General features: G+C 34.6%; 1 protein-coding gene across 1 annotated transcript in view; it reads left to right on the forward strand.

Annotated features, from left to right (window-relative positions):
- The first annotated feature begins 258 nt into the window (after nt 1-258).
- The window catches only part of LOC136025794 (uncharacterized), a 51,740-nt gene continuing 30,486 nt past the window's right edge, over nt 259-21,512 (forward strand). The window contains exons 1-4 of the mRNA XM_065701785.1: nt 259-735; nt 7,577-7,781; nt 12,986-13,377; nt 17,378-17,596. Coding sequence (XP_065557857.1) covers nt 7,610-7,781; nt 12,986-13,377; nt 17,378-17,596 — 783 coding nt within the window. The 5' untranslated portion in view covers nt 259-735; nt 7,577-7,609. The remainder of the gene's footprint in view (nt 736-7,576; nt 7,782-12,985; nt 13,378-17,377; nt 17,597-21,512) is intronic.

A 21,512-nucleotide genomic window follows, 5' to 3' on the forward strand; every position in this document is an offset into this window, starting at 1 on the left:
AGGGGATGGAGACTTCACTTGTTTAGTTATGCTTGGAAGTATTTTTGCGAATTCGTTCACAAGACGATTACCAGATATATTAAATCAAATATTACCAGATAACAGTAACCTTGGAATAAATTGGAAATAGATATGAATAGTAGAATAATTATTTTTTTTGCAAAGCGAAAGAAGGAGCTTATCGTGCTTGATACCATTATTATACTTATTGACGACATGACTGCCTGTCCATGGATTATTCTTTATGGTTGATTGTGTGTGGCTATGCTGTTTGACCTATGTGATTGTATAGATGAGTAGGGTTAAGGCCTCATTCAAGTGCTGGTCTATATTAATCACTAATTTAGGAAAACAGTCTTCCCTTTCTCCTTCTGTCTCTTTTTTTTTTTGTGTTTGTGCTGTTGCATTGGTGATTTCTCTTTTCATGATATTGAGTTGAATAAAAAATTTACAGTTTACGAACTTAAATTTAAATATGAATGAATAAAAATACTTAAGTGGAGTTTTAATAAAACAACCAAGAGCTTTATTTACGGCATTCATTTTAGTAGATATTCTACTCGATCGATTCCCCCCCCCCAAGTTTAAGATTATTTTGTAGACGATCTTGTGTAGTCATTTAAAAACGCCATCTTCAAGTTAAATATTCCAAAAATGCACTTAGGTGCCTCAGTAGCCGCGCAAAGTTTAAATTCAAATAAAAAGACGGTTCCTGAAAGAAATAGGCTAGGTGAAGTAGGCTACTATCAAAACAAGACAAAATTTTAGTAGGCTAGTCAGTGTTGTCTAAATTCCTCAATTATGGATGAATCTAATTTGATAGAGATCTAGTGCTGGGCATCTTTAGAAGGAGACCAAAGTGATACAGGCTATTTGGATTGCTTATTTTTAGGGTTTGATTAACCTGGCCCAACTCCTATGGTCTCTTACAGCTTAGGCTATGTAAAGAAACTAACCGAAACAGTTTAACTCACAATCACTATGAGGAAAAGGTGATGATGACTTGTAGGATATGAAGCTAGCCAACTACTGGCTACTCTTAGGTAGCCTAGGCCTTATGAAAAAAGAGTATTTACCACTCCTCTCCTAACCTGCATTAGAGGCCACATAAACAACAACTCTATCTTTCCTTATCTTAAAAAAGAAAGTAGTAGGCCTAAAATGTTTTTGCTAGATAAGTGCCACTGTGGAATGAGTTGACAGAAAAGACAGTTCAGGTGGCCACTATGGACATATCAACAAAGATTAGGCCAATATTGAATTGAAGATTGATTAGGACTCAAAAATCAACTAAAGGTGTTAAACAACCAATTACAAGAAATGTAAATGTATAGTAGCCTATGTCATTTTTGTCCTCTTTCTGAATATAATAATTGCTTTTTTGAAAATTCAGTTTTAAGCCTTTTTTGGACCTTTGAAGATGATAGTCCCTTTCTATGACTTTTTTGTATATAAAGGGTTAAAACATTGGTTTCAAACTTACTATTTTATTATAAGATCTATTTTGTTAAAGTTCTATAATCTGAAAGCATTGATTTGTTACAATTAATTTGGATAAAAAATTCAAAATTATTTCTCCTTTTCTCTATCTGGCATGTGTTTTCCATTGTATTTTATGTTTTTAACTCAAAAATGTCCATTCCACTTTTGAGGGTTTGTTTTGAATTATATTTATTCATTTTAGTCTTGAAAAATCAATGTTTACAAATTGTGCAATTTTTACAGAATGGATTTGTAACAAAATATCTCCTGCTAAAATTTTGGTTTAGATTATCTTTTTGAGACATGTAACATGGTTACTAGTCTTCTTGACAGTGGTATCCAAGTGGGATTGCTTCTTGTAGACCATGCTAAGGCCTTTAACAAGGTCCCTTGTAAATTTTCAAATTTATCCCACCCAAATTTGGTTGAGTAGAAAGTAGACTTCAGTAGTTGGTATACTGTGTACACCAACTTCAGTTATTCACCTACAATGGCTATAAGGTTTTGTTGATGTCCATATGAGCTGATTAGTGGAATGCCACAGAGTTTAGTCCTGGATCCTACTCTATTTCTCATTTACATAAGTGAGATTGAAAACAAACAGAAAACATAATTATTCTCCATATTGATACTTAAAAAATTTTTGGACCTAATTACTGCTTACTATACAATTAGATTGTATAATATACAAACATGGGCTACAGACCAGCAGCTAGAATTTAATTATATAGTCATTGGTTTTGGTAATAGTAATCTTCATCATTTTACACCATGTTTAACTTCCAGTTAGACTTGCAAACTATTGGAAACCAGTCTGGATAGAACTGATCAAGGATTTTTGCACTGATGAACAATAAAAATTACATCAGCACTGGTAGCTTGTGGTATAAACAGCTGTTTCTGGTGTTGGTCAGTTTAAATGGCTTATTTGAAACTGTTTGCCAAAAGTTTTTATAAATGCCAACTTTAGTATTTTGATGGTGCTGCAACAGCAATGTTTGACCTACCAATATATGAGGCAGCTAAGTAATAATCTTTTTAAAGAAATTATTTCTACCCAGCAAACAGGAAGGTACCCTAAAAACTTTTTAAACATGCTGCAAATGCCAGCATACACAAAACCTTTTTACTGAACAAGTAGGTAATGATTAGAATAGACCCAGTGAAGATACAGTAACTTCACACTGCAACATAAAAGTGAAATTAGATTTTGAATACAATAAAATACCATGGAAATATTTGTGACATTTCCCAACCAATCCAACTAATATCTGATGGATTTAATCAGCAAGTCATTAGATATTTGGGAGAGTGACAATTATAATTTGTATATTAATAATCATCAATATGAACATATCCAGCATGTAGCTTAATTGTTCTAAAGTGCAAATTTAGTGATTAATGCTTTTATGGGTTAGGAAACATATTAAAAGATTAAAGAAAATGTACAAATGTCTTTATTTAGGTTCATGGACAAAAGTATTTGCAAGATAATTAAATGTTATGTTTGGATTCAGGATGAAATTCTGATTCTAAAAGTAAATATGTTTTAGCTATCTCAATAATTTATGCACTGAAAAGCTCACCTGAAATTCCTGATAAGAGTTTTGTTTGATCCAAGAAGATCTTTTAGGAATAGGTCCAGTAAAAAATAGGTTTAAATTCTCTGAACTCTTTAGTAAACTAGAATAGGAGTTTGTCTTTTAACACTCAGTTTGAACATTCTTTTCAAAAATTGTATTATAGTTAAATTTTTCTTAATCTATAAGAGGAGTCGGACGTACAAATTGTACAATTGTTCAAAGCAACCAGATACAATTTTAGAGAGCAAAGCACTACCTGGAAAAACTGCCAAAATAATTAACACAAGAGGACAGTATGAGAAAGTCTTTAAACACAAGCAATGATTTGATCAAGGCTGACCAATTTTTGGAGGATCCAAGCTGTATAGAATAAAGACACAAATGATTCAACACTTCAATTTTGGAACTGCTATCAATACTGATGCTACTACAACTAATAGTAATATACTACTACTGCTCCTACTGGGGTAAAGGGTAAAGGCACTGATGATTTGATAGTGCAGTTTTGGAACCATTTTCCTTTTTGTCAAAGTTTTCCTTCAAAATAGGATAACTCTGCTTAGTTGTGGCTTGGAACATCATCTCTTGAAGCCTTTGATATATTTTGACAATGCAAAACATAGACACTATATCCAATACACCCAGATAAGAAAAGAATATTCAATTCAATAAGTTTTCTATTTTCAATGCATAAGGAGCTCCCAACAGTTTTTTAGCTATGTAATGGTCAAACTGTCATTACTTGGGTATTTTTTGGCAAAAAAGTTGAGATCAGCACCAACACATCAAGATATATCTCATCTCTTCTAAAATGTAGCCATATTGGTCTTTTCTTGATGAAATTAAGTTAAAATGGTAGCTAATATTGTATTCATGAAACTATGTTCTGTGTGTTGAAAATTCTTATCTGATGCAGTGGAATACCAAACTGAATAAAAATGTTCATTTAGCTAAATTCAAAAGTAGATATTGGCTTCTATTATGAGATTCATTTCTTTTGAGAATATCTTGTACTAGCCTTGTAAAAATTTTGGACAGACAGCAACATGACTCTGTCTAAACTTCACTGAATATGTAAAACAGATGAGAAAAAGTTGGTGTCAAAATTCAAATAGTTTTTGAATTTATAAGTACTTTCTCAACAACAAGAGATTTTAATGATATTATTTGTAATAATACTTCATGTGAAAAAAATTAAAAAGTTTTCTAATTGTAGTTTTACTGATTTTGTACTAGATTTTTCCATCATCTGAGCTGCTCAGATGCTGATGCTGCTGCATCGGACAAGCTGCTGCTTGGCCACATGCTATGGTCATATTTTTAAGCTTTTGACTTGGTTGGTCACAGCACTCAAATTCATTTATCACTGAATAAATTTGAAGGATACCCCCCCTTAGTAAATTTTATACATGCTTTCTTTCAAAAAGATTCCAAACTGTAAAATCCAAAATATTCTACCTGATCCCCTCTCTAATTAGAATGGAATTTTTATCCCATCCAAAATGCTAATGAAACCTGTTAAACTCCTTGTTGTCCCAAACTTATAAAATCTTTAGTAGGACATGTATGTTTAAAGAATTCTAGATTTTCCAGACAAAGGAAAGTCAAAACTAAATTTTTTGAAAGTGGACTCAACTGGTAGATTAACTTTGAAATGGCCAAATGTTGAAAACACTTTTAACTGTGAAAGATCAAGAAATATTTGCTGGACCATTAAAGCTGAGAGAAAGTGGGCCATTGCAGATAGGATTTGTAAAAAGACCTATATCATATTATTATTTCACACATTATATACATACTGGCCAGTATACATACTGGCCGAGTGGACTGGTGTGCTGGATTCGGGATCCCTTGTCTGAGAGGACGTGGGTTCGAATCCCAGTGTACCTTATTCTTCAGTTTGGGACGGGGTCAGTGGCGTGACTCTGTAAGCTTAGCCAGAGTCGACCCAGCTCTAAATGGGTACCTGGAGAAATTTGGGGAAGGTAAACAGGAAGGTTGTGCGAAAGCACAGGATGGCTGGCCCCCAACCCCCCATTGCACTTCCTGGCTGAAGGGCCAAGAAACGGAGATCAGCACCGCCGGTACGGACTTTAAAGTCTAATGCCATATCCTTTACCTTTTTTTTTTTACCATTATATTATAGGAACCTAGTTTACACAATTACACTCCATATAATTATCCAATTCTATCTCTATACTTTAGCCATTTTTTCAGTTTTTTGCTTCCACTATTTGAATACTATTTTATACATTTACACATTTAAAAAACTTGAAGAGAAATGAAAAAAATAAAGTAAAATGAATGCACATGTCAAATCCACTAGGATCTGCTCACAAGTATTTCCGAAGTATTTTAATACATGTCAAATTGGGTTCCAACTTACATTGAAAACAGGTAACTCTTTTGTTTTGTCAAATTTGTTGGTGAAAACGCTCCAATTTAAGAAAATTTAAGTTAAGTGTCTTTTTCTGATAAAATTTCTAATCAAACAGTTTAATTCATAGATACTTTTTCTACATACAGAAACCCTTTTCAAGCCAAAAGTCTTTAAATTAAGCCTTCTGGGGTAGAAAAAGTGGTTTTACAAAAGCTTTCAAATCATTGGGACCTTTACCCTATGACTGGGAGTTACTTTTTTTTTCTGTACTGTTTAAGTATTTCACTTCATCAAATGAGTGAAGTTTTGATAACCTTCTTAAATCATAACTAAGATGCTATTCCTAATGCCAGTTTACTAAAATAAGTCAATCAGGACAAACAAATTGAGGTATACTTTCAAATAGCTCACTTTTCTCAATAGATATTTGGTTTCAATAGCCTATCTTACTTACCAAATTAGTGTTTCATTGGAGATTCAAGAACTACAGTTCTAAAAATAGTTTTTTTTTTCAAACCACGCTTCCTTTCCATTTAGAATTAAAATAAGATGGAAGATCAAAGACATCTGATAAAAAGATCTGATAATATTTTCAAACAAAAAATTACAGTTTAATAAGAAATATTTCCATTCCAGCATGTAGTTGTTAAAAAAAAATAACTTTTTTCCAAGTTAATGTTTGAGTATGTCCTACTTTCTCATGCCTGTCTAAAGTAGAGTAAAGCTGGGTATGTTTCCATGTTGTATACAGGGGGTAGATATCCGATTTCAAACCCACTTTGTGAACTTTTGTCAGACTTGTGTCAGAAATGAAAAATTGGTGTTATATAAATTGAAGACAAAAGACATCAAACACCATTTGTTCACATGCAAACAATTTCAATAGACCAGCCTAGCAACCAATCCAAATTAAAATAGCATGCACTATTGTATAGTCTATTTTAGACAGAAAATTATTCTTTATGTAAACACATTCTAAAACCACACTGACTATTCATGACACATGAAACAAAGAAAAAAAGGGTATAATAAATAAAAAATGAAACCAAACCACAGTACCATACATCTCAAAAGCCAGCATCAAACTTGAAAAAATTTCAAAAAACATAATATCTGTTTTTCTTCAAAACCAAACAAAAAGTTGAGCTTTTTTTTCAACCAAGGAAAGGATGAGGATTTGTTGCTAGGCTGGTCTATTGAAATTGTTTGCATGTGAACAAATGGTGTTTGATGTCTTTTGTCTTCAATTAATATAACACCAATTTTTCATTTCTGACACAATGACAAAAGTTTACAAAGTGGGTTTGAAATCAGATATCTACCCCCCTGTATACAACATGGAAACATACCCAGCCTTACTCTACTTTAGACAGGTATGAGAAAGTAGGACATACTCAAACATTAACTTGGAAAAAAGTTATTTTTTTTAACAACTACATGCTGGAATGGAAATATTTCTTATTAAACTGTAATTTTTTGTTTGAAAATATTATCAGATCTTTTTATCAGATGTCTTTGATCTTCCATCTTATTTTAATTCTAAATGGAAAGGAAGCGTGGTTTGAAAAAAAAAAACTATTTTTAGAACTGTAGTTCTTGAATCTCCAATGAAACACTAATTTGGTAAGTAAGATAGGCTATTGAAACCAAATATCTATTGAGAAAAGTGAGCTATTTGAAAGTATACCTCAATTTATTTGTCCTGATTGACTTATTTTAGTAAACCGGCATTAGGAATAGCATCTTAGTTATGATTTAAGAAGGTTATCAAAACTTCACTCATTTGATGAAGTGAAATACTTAAACAGTACAGAAAAAAAAATAATATTTGTAGGCTGTATGAAAAGTATCTGTGTATTATTTGAATTTAGTACTAAAAACAGCTACTTAGGAACATTTTACTAGCAACCAAGGGTTTGCTTCCCAAGTGCAGCCAATTTTATATTTTCCTGTGGCTATTGGTCAGAGAGCTTTCTGCTATTTGTGATCATCTTATGGACAGCTAGTCGGGTTCACTGGTCAACTTCCCCTTAAAACTCAAAAGAAGGGACTCAATTCTAGCTTTTTAATTTTGGCTACGTGATTCAAAATACCAAATTTCTTACATAATTTCGAAAAAAATTATTTTCAGCCGTTGAAGCAACAGTGACTATTTTCAACATAAATGAATGACTCCATTGCTGTGTCTGATGTCAGCTGCGCCTCCCCTTCTTCTAAAGATCTGCTCATACGGTTGCGAGCGTTGAAAAACTGGCAGCAGCAAGCTCTAGACCAGCTGTTATTGTCACAAATGAAGGAAAGAGAGGTGCTAAGTGCTAGTCTTTCTACAATAGAAGGTAAACATTTTCGTGTAGAATAAATAATCGATTTTGATGTGTGTTTAAATTAAAAAAAAACACAAGATTTTTAACTAAAAGTAGGGAACAACATTAAAATTTAAAACGGAAAGAAGGTATTATTTATATGAGGGGAATTGCTCCCTCCTCAATATCTTGCCTTTTACAGTAAAGTGTGAATTTTGTTCCAATCATTTAAGAATGACTCCCGAAACGCAAGGGATGATTCAGTGGAATAATAACTGTTTTAAAGGTTTTTAAAAAACTTAACGTAAAGAGTGATGTATCGACGAGGGGGTAACCATCTTCAAATGCGTAATAGCTTCTGTTCGTTTTAAGTTTCAATGTTACTCCTTACTTTTAGTTGAAAAAAACCTTTTTTTATTCCTTATTATTTTTAAATAATACCAGGAAATCTGGCTCCCCTCCATGGAAAATTTCCTTGCCCAAAGAAAAATTAATCCTTGGCAAGATCCTTCCACGTAATTGGGCAAATACTCTTAGGCTCTTAACTTTTGATGGGTAATACTAAACTTAATGCATTTTATATATTTTGAACAAGCATCAAAATCCAATTCTTTTTACGTATCTATAGTTATCAATGCTCTGTTTCTTTACTAGAGTTTTAGTTACTATTGATCTGCATCGCCCCTTACTTAACGTTCGTTACCACGAACTATTTGATCTGATTCTAGGCACAAGTTTAATCAGTTTGTCATACGTTTGAACTTGATTTAACGGTTTTATGTGACAAGACTACATTTCAGATGCTTAGTTGTAATTTCTGATTTCTTAAGGGTGTCACATCTAGAGACAGAGCACATGAATATTTTTTTTGTTTGGTGCAAAGAATTATTTGTCAAGGATTTTGATTCCCGTGATCACTCACGCGGCAAATATATTCTGTCGCAACTTCACAGAACTTTGACATTGCACTCTTTGTTTCGTTGTCTAGAGTAAACGCTAAATAACTAGCAAATATTATGAAGTTATAAGGCTTTAAATTAAAATGTTGCTTAATATGTTAAAAGTGTTAGGCGTGAATTTTGTTGTTGTTGTTGTTGATAGTTGGCTTACTCAATTTTTCCCTTCGCTTTTCACTGGCTTGTAACACGAGTATGATTAAGCATCAAAAGCATTACAACCCGAAAATTCAGCGTGTCAGGCTAATGGAGCCTTCAATAGGCCACGGAAGGTTTGTGGGTCCAAAAACTTCTCTCTATTGCTGTAACTACGAGTCAATAGCAACGTTATACCATTTCTCCTGCAACCATCTAGAAACTGGCACCTGAGCCAGGAACAAGAGAAAAATGCTGGCTTTCGAAAATCCACGTCTAAGAATTATCTTCAACATCAACTGGTGGTATAGAATAACAAATTAATCCATCCGCCACAAGACGGGCCAGCTTCTTGTGACAGATGTTATACTAAATTGTGGATGGAGACATTTTGGCTTCCTCCTACGTATCCACAATATCTAGCTACCCAATGCTGCGCTCCGCTGACATTCAACAAGTTTACGCGACAGAAACAGACTGAGGAACACTAGTGACGAACATACCAGAGCGATCTGCTTAGCCTGCATAAGTCAATCCATTCATTGTGGGAGGACATTCTGGCAGTAGCGAACCATCAAGAAGATCGGTTATTTTTACTTAATATCCGGAATGCTTTTAAGGTCAAAGTAAGTCCCCAGAAAGGGTCACGTCTCCATAAATTGCTTAAGTTATACCTTCGTTTCATTTATAAGCTTAAATTAAAATTTTGTTGTAATTTGGTTTAACTTGCTAGTAAAATTGAGGGTTAGAATTTAAAATTTAGTTTACATAATAAAGCAAAGTCAAAACTTGTCGGATAAGGAATAGTGATTGTGTTTGCCAACGGCCTTACAGCTAGACTGTGAAATCTGAGATGATTAGATTTTACTGTAGGAAACAAATAGATAATTGGCTAGGCTCTAAGAGCCTAGCTACGAAAATTACGTACAAAAAAATGAAGAATTTTTTCAGTCACTGCTTTGCTTTGTGGCTCCTTTTTGCTGTTTACTTCCAAACGTTAGTCCTTTGTTTACAGTAAATACATATATTTTTTGAGCAGCCAAGATGCTGTAGATGTTGTAGCCAGACGCTGTAGACGTTGCAGTCAAGACGTTTCCGAAATATGTGCTTTGTTTTCAAACAGTCCATGGTAAGGAACTGTTAGTAAGTCTTCCTAGACACTGAAATTCTAAAAAAAACGGATATTAATTGATGCATCAAAAGAATTAGCTTAATATGCTAATTCTAACAAACAGGTAACAACCTGTTAGTAAGTCTCAATAGTAACTGAAACTCTTAAAAAACGGATATTAATAGATACATCGGTTGATTGGCTTATTATGCTAATTCTAAATATATAAGATTCGTTAAATTTAGTGTTACCCATCAAAGGCTACGAAACCTGAGAAAATTCGTGGAATTTTCGAAGAAAGGGATGTGAGAGAAACACCTCCGAAAGGCAAAGGAATCGTACTGAACATCACACTATCAGATTCACCATATCAACGAATCTTACTGCAGAGGTTTCATGCTCCCATCTGGAAAAATGTGGAATTTTGCATTTTTGTGCCAGAAGAAAGATTACTGACACGTTATTGTTTTGTTCTTCCCAATGGTGATTATGTGAAACAAATCGTTGTAAAAGATTGAGAGAGGACTCGTTTGAAAGGAAACTAAAAGTTCTAATGCCCTTCAAAAATTGGAGGGCAACAAGCGCTCTCTTTATGCTCTTTTGTTACCTGCATTTGGGCATTTTGTTCACGATTTTTGAAAGATCCAATATCTATGCTTTTAAGGATGATATGATCACCCAAAGACCCTAAGGAAAGTTCTGTAGAATGACAATTGTTTACATATAATATTTATTATCAGGAAGTATACAGACGTTATGGGAATATACAAACAGGGGAGGAGGTTAATTTTATCCTGGGGAGGTTTGTGACCCGGAGAATCTTTGATGTAGAGGCAAGTTTTGAGGGGAGGGGGTTGGAATTTTCAGGAGAAATTGACACTGTGAGAATTTGCCAGAAATCTAATGTGAATTACGTTTTATTTGTATTTCTTTTTTTGTCGACTCAACTGTGTTGAGTGGAATAACCCGGGGAAATTTTTACCGGTCGCAATCTTTTCATTTCGGAGGATTCTCCACGGTAGAAATTCTTCTTGGGGAATTTTTCACGGATGAGATTCTCCGTGGAGGAACTTTCTTTGGAAGCAACCTGCCACTGGGGGGGGGGGGGGTCTGGGAAAAATCATCCACGAAGGTAGATTTCTAGCATGATTTGAAAAACAATCAGAAATTGTAGTCTTTTTCGAATGAAAGTGTGCTAAGAAGAATTTTTCACGCGGAACTGTTCGTAAGGAATTTTCTGGGGGGGGGGGATTTTCAGCGAGAAAGGAATCGCCTGGGGGACTTTTCCTGAGGGGAAACGGGATTTCCGTGGGAGGAACTTTCCATCGAGGGATTTTCCATGGGGGAGGGGAGAGAATTTTCTTTTGAAGAGAACCCGGTTTTTTGGTATTAATTAGAAAAATGATCAAGAATTAACCAAAAAAGAATTTTTCTCAGCAGAATTCAAGGAGCAACGTCTAAACTTAAGCGAATATTAATTATTACATGTATGAAAGGGGTCCCCCTCCTCAATACCACGCTCTTCATGTTAAAGTTCGACTTTTGTGTCAATTCTTTAAGAGTGACTCCTGAAACAAAAGGGCTGTTAAGGTAGAGTCAGAAGCTTTTTCAAAAGTACTAAAAACTTTGGCGTAAAGAGCCAAGTACTGAGGAGCACCTCAATATTCTAATAAGAATTGTTGTACGAAGTAAATTTCTTCCCACAGAAATTAAGCCAATGCCTCTACTAATACAACTGAAACAGTAGCTGTAATTGTAATTAAACTCACTTTGTCATCTTTTCATATGGGGACATAATCAAAAATTTTTTTTACTAACTTGGTACTTAATTAAAAATAAATAATATTGCATAAAAATTAGTTACTCGGTTTTGATGAATTAATGTTTTTATTGGGACACTAATTGCAATCAATACTCGAGTTCGTAGTTCATATTGTTAATATTGATCGTCACAATTTATTGACAATTGATTTTATATTGACAACCTAATGAAAATACTGTTTTGTTACAAAGGAACAGTGGAAGGTTAAAATGAAAATGGAAAGCTAACTGGAAAGCTAATTTTTGTGTTTTTCAGACCCGAAATTGTAATTACTCACTCGTCAGTACACAAGCTTAAAGTTTAAATTGTTATTATTGATAGTCTCAACTTATTGGCAACTGGTTTTGTATTGGCAACTTAATGAAAATCTTGTTTTGTTGGAAGAGGAACCGTGAGTAGTTAAAACATATTTACCTATAGTGTCTCTTTTTTTCCGCTTAATCTGAATCAAAAGTAGAAAAGAGAAAAGTAAGTTCAACTAATATGTTTATTTCTGTTCTAATGTTTACTTACATGACTGTAATGGTTCACGCTAGATGGTGTAAGTTGTATTTTTCTCTAAGAGAAGTTCAAGTTTCCTCTTTCAGTTTCCCATATTCTTGACTCAGGTCTGGAGACAGAAAAGAGGTACAAGAATTCAGTGGGTATTCTGGAATAATCAGAATTGCTTGATTAGAATAATTGAAGAATCCAATATCTTCATGGCGTCAAATGGGTAAAGATTGAAATATGATTATCGTCATTTAGTGTATCAATAATTCTATTCATTAATAAACTATCTACTGGGTCAATTGATTTACAAAAAAAAGCTATTCATGATTTACGTAGGTAGAATTAGATGGCGTTGGTAGTTTATTTTTCTCAAGAAGGTTTTGACTTTCCTCTATTCTAAACTTCATGTTCTTATTGATCTATTCGAAGGTGTCTAGTTGTCTCTTTATTTGTTAAAAAGTGTATATCTTTCAGGTTCCTGGCTTTACCTTCCACTTCTCAAATTATGCAGTACAGATAAAATCTGCCCTTCTTCCTTATAGGCCTGTATAATTGAACTATATTTTTGCATACAAAACGCGTTGTAGGGGATATGTCTGGATTTTAGACAGTTGAAGTATTTATAATCTACTCTTTAATTTCAGTTTCAACAAGTCAGTTTAGTTGACCTTTTAATTTTTTTTTCGTCATTAGTTTTATTGACTAAATCATGTCTTTCCAGAAAATTTATCACCAGAAAAACGAAGTATATTGCATTCTAACACATCCCACACAGCGTTTGAAAACCAAGAAGAAACACCCATTGGAAATAATACAAAGAGTTTTGAAGAGATTCTTAAGTCAAAACTTGAGGAAGAAAAAATGGAAGCTGAAAACACTAATTCTCCAAAGATTGTAAAAAGGCCGTTTTTGAGGAAGGGATCGGGACTTCAACGTTTTCAGTATACGCCTCCGAAATTTTTACCCAAACCATCACCTGGTTATAGAAGGGTGGTAAGCCCCTTGAAAAAAGGTGGAAATCCTTTCAGAAATGATACCAAGAAGGAGAAGTTTGAAGATTCAATTGACGCTGATTTCAACCAGAAAATTAGAGAGGCAGACAGACAGCATAAGGTAACAAATCAAATAACATAACCATACTAATTAATTAGGCATTAAACTGATATAAAAATAATTAGTCAGAGCTGACAGTATTGCATCATGTTGCACAGAACCAAAGGGTATGTCTAAGGATTGTAGTGTAAGAGAGCAAAATAAGGTTTTGTAACCTATGGTGCAAATTACATTGTTAGAAATAATAATGCTAATATTAAAAAAAAATGTATCCGATTAGTTTAACTTTATTTTGATATTAGAAGTTAGAAACGAATTAGGGGCTTAGACACGAATTTTGAAATCCACCAAACAGTATAAGATCATAGGGCTCAAAAAGCAATCTACTTTTAATACTACTAACAGCTTACTGGGGTACCAAGCTGCCTGAGGACAACACAGCTACGCAAGCGCTTCCTCCACCATAATCTGTCAAAGCTACACTCTTTACCCCCTCCCATGAACCTCAGGCTGCTTTAAATCCTTTCTTATGGCCTCGATTTACTCCATTTGGTGATTATCTGCGTTTCTTTTGTGCCCAGATGGATGGCAGAAAAGCACAATGATTGGCAATCTGCCATCCTTGTCTGTAAGACGTTGACTAGTCACTTTTATTCTATGATTGAACCATGTTGTAGACCGTACTGTTCGATATACCGTCAGTCAAACGAGTACCTACAACTACCCAACTACTATGTTTTTCGTAGACCGTATTGTTCGATATATCGTCAGTCAAACGAGTACCTACTGTATTTTTCGATATACTGTCAGTCAAAAGAGTACCTGCAACTACCTATCTACCACCTAACTACCATACAAATCATCCGGAAGATAGTCAGCAAATATTGTTCAGTCTTTCGAAACGCCAAAGTTTCAGAGCCGTACTTGGCCACTGTTACTGCTATGTCTTCCAATCTTCTAATTTTAGCTTACAGATTTATCTTCCTATTCTTCTAAACTTTTTTCGACTGTGGAAAAACCCCCTAAGCCTTGCCTATTTTATTTTACATTTTCATTACATCCAACATGTTTACTAATAATGCTACCCAAATAAGTGAAGCCATCCGTTTGATAAATTTTTGCGTTACCATGCATCACCTCTTCCCTCATTGGCTGCCACTAGAGATCTATATAGCCTTGCCGAGTCTTGTCAGCACGGCCGAGGACCTCTTTATGAAGGTCTAGAGGAGTGAATCTGTCTCCTAAGATAGGAGAGATGCAACAGTCATTCTAGTATTCAAGAAGGACGAGAGAAGTGATTGCAAAAATCGTCGAGGCATCTTTCTCATGGACGAAAGAGGTAGATGAGGTTTTTCTGTCGTTGTCGTGAACATTTTCAGAGGTTAAAGAGAGCGTAGAACAGGAAAAAATCAACCTGGCTCCCTTCCAGGAGTGGGATACTTAGATGTCATATTTTTTACTTCGGATCGTCCCACATCAAGGCTCTATCCATAGTCATGAAACCACAGATATTTTTTTTTTTGTATTTTAAAGTACTTGTATCTGTACTTAACCCTCTACTATGGGGGAATCTTGCTAGAAGACGGAGTCGCATTGAAGCTGGTGAGGCTGGTGAAAGCTTACTATGAGACCCTTAAAGATAAGAAGACCAAATTGAGCTGACCAGTGGTGATAAATTCCAGGAATCTGATTACGCAGACAATTGTACATTCCTTGCTGAATTGACCACTTAAGTCACAGACATGTTGCAAAGACTGGCAAACAGCGCAAGTCTGACAAGTCCAGCAATCAGTGTCCCCAAAAGCAAGTACCTGTCTAGAGGTAGAAGTTCGTCAGCTTTGTTTTATTTATGCATTTTTTTTTTGTATTTTTCTCGGGCCTTTGTTTCCTTTTTGTTGTCCCATTGATGGTTGAGAAAAAATCTCTTGTTTTATTTATCATCAGGTCTTCTGTGGCATGGCGAGTAATTAATATTATGTTTATTATTGATATTTTATTTCTTTTTTTTTCTTTTTGTCGTATCTTACTTCGATTGATTAATTTCTTTAGTTTTTTTATTTATGCTAAACTAGCTTGTCTCTCTGTCAGATATTTGTATATTATGTATGTTATGCATATATGATTAAAAGATAAATGTATCTGAAATAAACCTGAACCATAGACGACAGGAGCTTGAACAGGTAGAAGAATTCAGGTACCTCAGAGCCTTGAATGAAATCAAGGCTAGAATAAGCAAAGCACGGCGCATTTTTGGTCAACTATGAAACTCATTTTGACCTTGAAGAGTGATCAGCCTAGAGATACTCTGTCACACACCGGAGGCCCCATTTTTGAGTGCGTTCTCTCCATTATATAGCATGGGTGCAAAAACTGGCAGCTAAAGGAGGAAAAATAATACTTACGAAAAAGAACTGCCATTTGCCGCCTCAAACTTAGCCAAAGGATGAGCAACGACCATCTAAGGCAAATGTGCAATCAGAAGTATTCATTATCGACTAATACAGTAGGCTCAGATGGTTTGGTTACGTTATGCGGCACCCAAGCGAGTACCTGACCAGCCAGTCCTTTTAATTTAAGCCCCTTCTCAGTGGAAAAAACAGAAACGGAGGACTCAGCGAGCACGGACGCAAATGGAACAACATTATCTCCAAACAAGATCGAAGAAGGTGGTAGAATGTGGTCCAACATATCCATGGGGCTGAGTCGCATTAAATAATGTTGCAAAATATACGGATTTACCAAGGAAGAATATAACAACCTTAAAACACGTTATTATAACAACTAACCTTTAGAACCTGTTAAAAAAACATGTTTACCTCATTAAATAGTCAGTTTTTGAAATTAATAATACTTATTGTTAATATCACTGGAATATGCTTTTTAAAAAAAACAAAAACAAAAAAAAACAACTAAATTTATGTCAGAAACATATGCAAGGATAAGGCAGCGTTCCTTGGGTCTGTTTGTTCTTCCTTCCCTCCTTGAAATTTTTTCCTGTAATTTCTAACGCTTCCCTTTTTTTATTTATTTTTTAGATTGCCTCCTTCTCCCCCCCTCCCTAAAAATTCCTATGTGCTTGCGTGGTATATATCTTATCTCTTCGGTTTCGGGGGGAATTTCTTTTCTGGATAAGGCATGTATGTTAAAATACATTTCTTGAGACTGAGGGAGGGAGGGATGAAGCAATATCGATGAAGCGTGAAAACAATAATTAGTTATTAAAAAAAATATAGAGAATTGAGGGGACAATTGTAGAAATCCTGAGGTGGGTACTTATTTTTTTAAGGTATCTTGAGGATTCAATTAGTGGTATTCACTTTGCTCCTTTGCAGAACACCTATGTTGTTACTGGCCAAATATGTTGAATAGTAGAATACCTATATTGTTTATGGGAAATTTTTCAATGTATAATGTTTTAATTTGAAAATACTTATTAGAAATCAATCTACAATTTAGTGGATAATTTTAGTGGCTAAATTCTAATGGATAATTTCAAAAGAAGTTTTCTAACCCCGAAAATTTGCAAATGTTTTGTAAAGGGTTTTTTAATGGCAAATAGTGTTTGTCTTTAATATTGGCAAGGGGATTTCGAATTTGGTGTTGGGTTAAGGCGGGTAAAAATTTTATCTCCCAGTCTTCCTAGGCGTTTTGCACTATAAATTCCTACGTGAATTAGAATTGATTCACGTTTAATTAGCCTAGTTAATCAAAAGACACTGTGTGGTACCAATTCATCAAAATAACTTATTTTCAATACCTTGAGCTTTGCTGGGGGTATCAAGTTGAAACTTTCAAGGAGTGTTGAATGGAACTGAATATAAAATGAATAGAATTAATCTTGGGAATTAAAAGTTTACAATGTTGCTGGAAAAGTTGCCTTTATTGTGAGCTTTGCTTTGGTAAAAGGTAAGAAACCTAAGATTCTCTTTTTGATTGCTTGTCGGTTTAGTCTATAAATCTCGATCTAAGAACTATTATACAACAGAGAACTATTATAAAACCTAGAACTAACCTATTAATAATATATAACAAACCTAGAAAAATTAATTTTTTTTTATAGAAAGAATTGAGAGATCTTGCCGTTTTTGAGATTCTGGAGAATGTAGCAGACAAATCTAGCTTCATTTCTAATTCTTCCATAATAGAGCGCTTTATGACTGAGGGCAGTACAAGTACACCGCAGGCATCTACGGCAAAGAAGTTTGAATCTGCAAACCAAGACGAAAGTCGACACGTTCGATTTGCCGATTCGTTCAAATACGCTGAATATACTCTTGAGGTATTTTACTAAGTGTTTTCTTCATTACATATATTAAGTTCCAAAAAATTAATGGCTGAAATTGAAGAAAGGTAATTTCTGTGATGAAAGTATTTGAAACTGAGTACATGCCAAACCAAAAGTGTCAACGAGACTAAAAACCAAGGTAAATATAGACACGGGCTGGTAGATGTGTCCAGTGCTAAAACTCTCAACGAATCTAAAAACTTAGCTTAATATAGACACGTGCTGGTGCATATGTCTGACACCGAAGGTGTCAGCGAATCTAAAAACTTAGCTAAAAACTAAGTTTGGTCAAACAGTTCGTGGTAACTGTAATAAGGAGCGACCCGGCTCAATAGTAACCGGAAATCTAAAAAACGGAATTTTGATACCTATAGATAAATAAAAAATTGGATTTTTATTTTGATTTTAAATTTATACGTTTCATCAAGTTTAGTCTTACTAATCAAAAGTTACAAGCTTGAGAATATATGCCTTATTTTCGAAAAAAGGGGAAACACCCCCTTAAAGTCCTAAAATCATAATGAAAATCATACCATCAGATTCAGCGTGTCAGAGAACCCTGTTGTTGAAGTTTAAAGCTCCTATCTGCAGAAATGTGGAATTTTGTATTTTTTCCAGAAGAAAGATCAGGGATGTGTGTTAATTTTTCCCCCAGGGATAATCGTATCGACCCGGTGGTCCTGGAATGTCGCGAGAGGGCTCACTCTAACGGAAATTAAAAGTTCTGGTACCCTTTTTAAGTGACAAAAAAATCGCAGGACAACTAGGCCCCCTCCCACGCTCATTTTTTTTCAAAAGTCACCGAATCAAAATTTTGAGATAGCGATTTTGTTCAGCATAATCGAAAAATTGGATAACTATATCTTTCAGGACAAATTAATCCCCCCTCAGTCCCCGAAGGAAGGACAGCAAATTGTGAACTTTGCCCATTGTTTACATATAGTATTGGTTATTGAAAAGGATACATACGTTTTCAAGGGGGGATTTTTTGGTAGTGGGGAGAGGGGAAGGGGGTTGGAGGAATTTATCATGGGGAAAGAGAATTTCCATGAAAGGGTGCTGGATTTCCCAGCATTACTTAAAAAAAAAACAACTAGAAAATCAAATAAAAAACAAGTTTTTTCAGCTGAAAGTAAAAAGCAACATTAAAACTTAAAACGAATAGAAATTATTACGTGTATGAGGCGATTCGTCCCTTTTTCAATACCTCGCTCTTTATACTTAAGTATTTTTAGTAATTTCAAAAGACCTATTTATTCTAATGAAACGGCCTTTGCGATTCAGGGATCATTCTTAAAGAATTGGAAGAAAGTTTGAACTTTATTGTAAAGAGCGAGGTATTGACGAGGGGCGAATCCCCTCTTATACGTTTAAAAATATACGAACATAGAAGTTCTTTATGTAAGTTATTTCGTAAGTTACGTATATTTATTGCTAATGAAAACGTCCGTAAATAAAATTGAAAGTTTCTAGTGGCCTTTTTAAGTAAACAAAAAATTAGAGGGCAAATAGGCCCCCTCCCCCGCCCCTTTTTCTCAAAAACATCTGATCAGAATTTCGAGACATACATTTAACCAAAAAAAGGTAAAATTAATATAAAAATTACGTTTTAATAATTCATGTACGGTGAGCCAAAATTAAAACTTGCATGAATTAAAAAACGTTCAGATATTAAATGAAAAACAAGTTTTCTTTCCTGAAAGTAAAGAGCGACATTCAAACTTAAACCGAATAGAAATTATTTTGTATATGAGAGGGGCTGTCCCCTCCTCATCGCCCCGCTCTTTACGCTAAAGTTTGACTCTTTCTCACAACTCTTCTTTTTAAAACAGTAAAAACTTTAGCATAAAGAGTGGGGTGTTGAGGAGGGGACAGCCCCTTTCATATTCGGAATAATTTCTGTTCATTTTAATGTTGCTCCTTACTTGCAGTTAATTTTTTTTTTATATTTAATATAGACATATATCGATACACTTGTCCATCACCAAAGGGTAAACGAATCTAAAAACCAAGCTTAAAATGGACACATGCTGATGCACGTGTCTATCGCCGAAAGTGTCAACAAACTGAAAAACCAAGCTTAATATAGAAACGTGGCGATTTACTGATAAATTTACATGCCTTCTCAGGTATTGTTTAAAAAAATGAGAAAAGAAAAAAAAAGTTAAAATGCAGGTTCAATAGTCAGATTCTTGTGAATTAATTTTGAATTTTATGTTAAACCGTTTTAGTGACAACTGATTTGCCTGAAAGTTGTATAAAGGTGTCGCCCCCTATCTATCCATTTTTCCAAATGTTTTGGTACGACTCTGTTTGTTAATTAAGTAGAAGTTTTCAATCATATCAGACCGTTTTTGTTTCAAATTTGAAATCCAGTCGCACGGGTCATTCCAACGTGAGCAAGGCTGTATCTACTATTTTTGTTCATGGGAGAGGGGCAGGGGTGTTTTTGTCTGGAAGGGGGGGGTGTACATAGCCCCCCTCCCGGAACTTTTGTCTGACTTGTAAGTGACGAGTTTTTAACAGTTTTGTCCCCCCCCTTCCCGACAGAAATACCCCTCCCCGAACAAAATTAGTGGTTCAAACGCTCCTGGATACCACCTTGACCCTGAGACCCAGTTATCTCGTTACTGTCACGTGTGAAGGTCGTATCAACCTTCTTAAACTTCTGAGATAATTTCTAAAAACTGTTTGCTAAGCAAGTCTCAAAGGGAGGCTATCACGAATGATTTAGTATCAATGACACTTCTGTCCTGCTTATAGCATTATTGTTTTCCTGATCGACCTGATCAATTGTAATTTGATCTTGATCAGATGTTGCAAAAGTACTTTTTGCTTTAATAATTTGGCAATTTTTTTTTTAGTATTATATTTTTATGAATCCTATTTTCCCTGTTCTAATTTTCATAATTTATAATTTATGTAAAATTGCGATTAAAGTTAGGTTCTGAGAGGAGATACGTATCGCAACGGCTCCTTGGATTCCAGGCACTGGAACCCTTAAAGAAGAATGTCTTATAGTAGCTCCCTAGGTGCAGGACACTAGATTATGTAGGTGAATATTTCGATTTTAATACTCTTTGCAAGGGTAGGTTCATCCAGGTTAATTCAGGGTGGTAGTTTGTAGCCTTTGAGACACTTTAGCGAATTGTTTTAGAGGGTATGCAGTGTTGACGTTAGAACATTGCGTTCCAATAGACTATGATCAAGTGTTTTTATTTTTGTATCGTAGGATCTGCAATGTAGAGATGAGGGTGTGAGTATAGTAACATTAGGGATTTAATTAGAGAAGGGATTTGATTAGAGAAGAGATTAGGAATTTGATCAGAGAAGGGACTAGGGATTAGATTAGAGAAGGCCTTAGGGATTTGATTGGAGTCTGCATATTGAGGTCATTTAAGCCTAAAAGAATTCTCTGGTGCATTTTGAAGTGAAATCTGGTGGAAAAAGCAGAAAATTTATAGTACAATCAATGAGAATATTTTATAATATTTCATATAAAAGTATCGGTGATTCTTACAATTGGTCATCGGGCTCATATGTTACCGGTGCTTACCGGATTACCGGTAAGCTTACCGGATATGTTACCGGAGCTATGATTTAAAAAGAGCCAACTTTTGATTTTGCAGTTCGATTTTGTGTCACCCAATGAAAAAGAATCTTCATTGTATAGAATATTTAGTTTGCTACAGTCCTGGAATCCTGGTTGGAAATTTGATTCTTAGGATAGCAAAGTATAATCTTTCGGTTTACACTCTCGGCAAAATTGACCATCAACATTCTATTCTAGATAGTTCTAACATATTTAAGTAACACCTTTATTTCAATCTATTCACACAATACAACTAATAAATCAAATAAACAATAAAAGATACAATCAAATTTTAAAACGCTTTTCGTGAATATGTCA

This window comes from Artemia franciscana, chromosome 4 (genome assembly GCF_032884065.1).
Source record: "Artemia franciscana chromosome 4, ASM3288406v1, whole genome shotgun sequence".
In the NCBI taxonomy this organism is placed as follows: Eukaryota; Metazoa; Arthropoda; class Branchiopoda; order Anostraca; family Artemiidae; genus Artemia; species Artemia franciscana.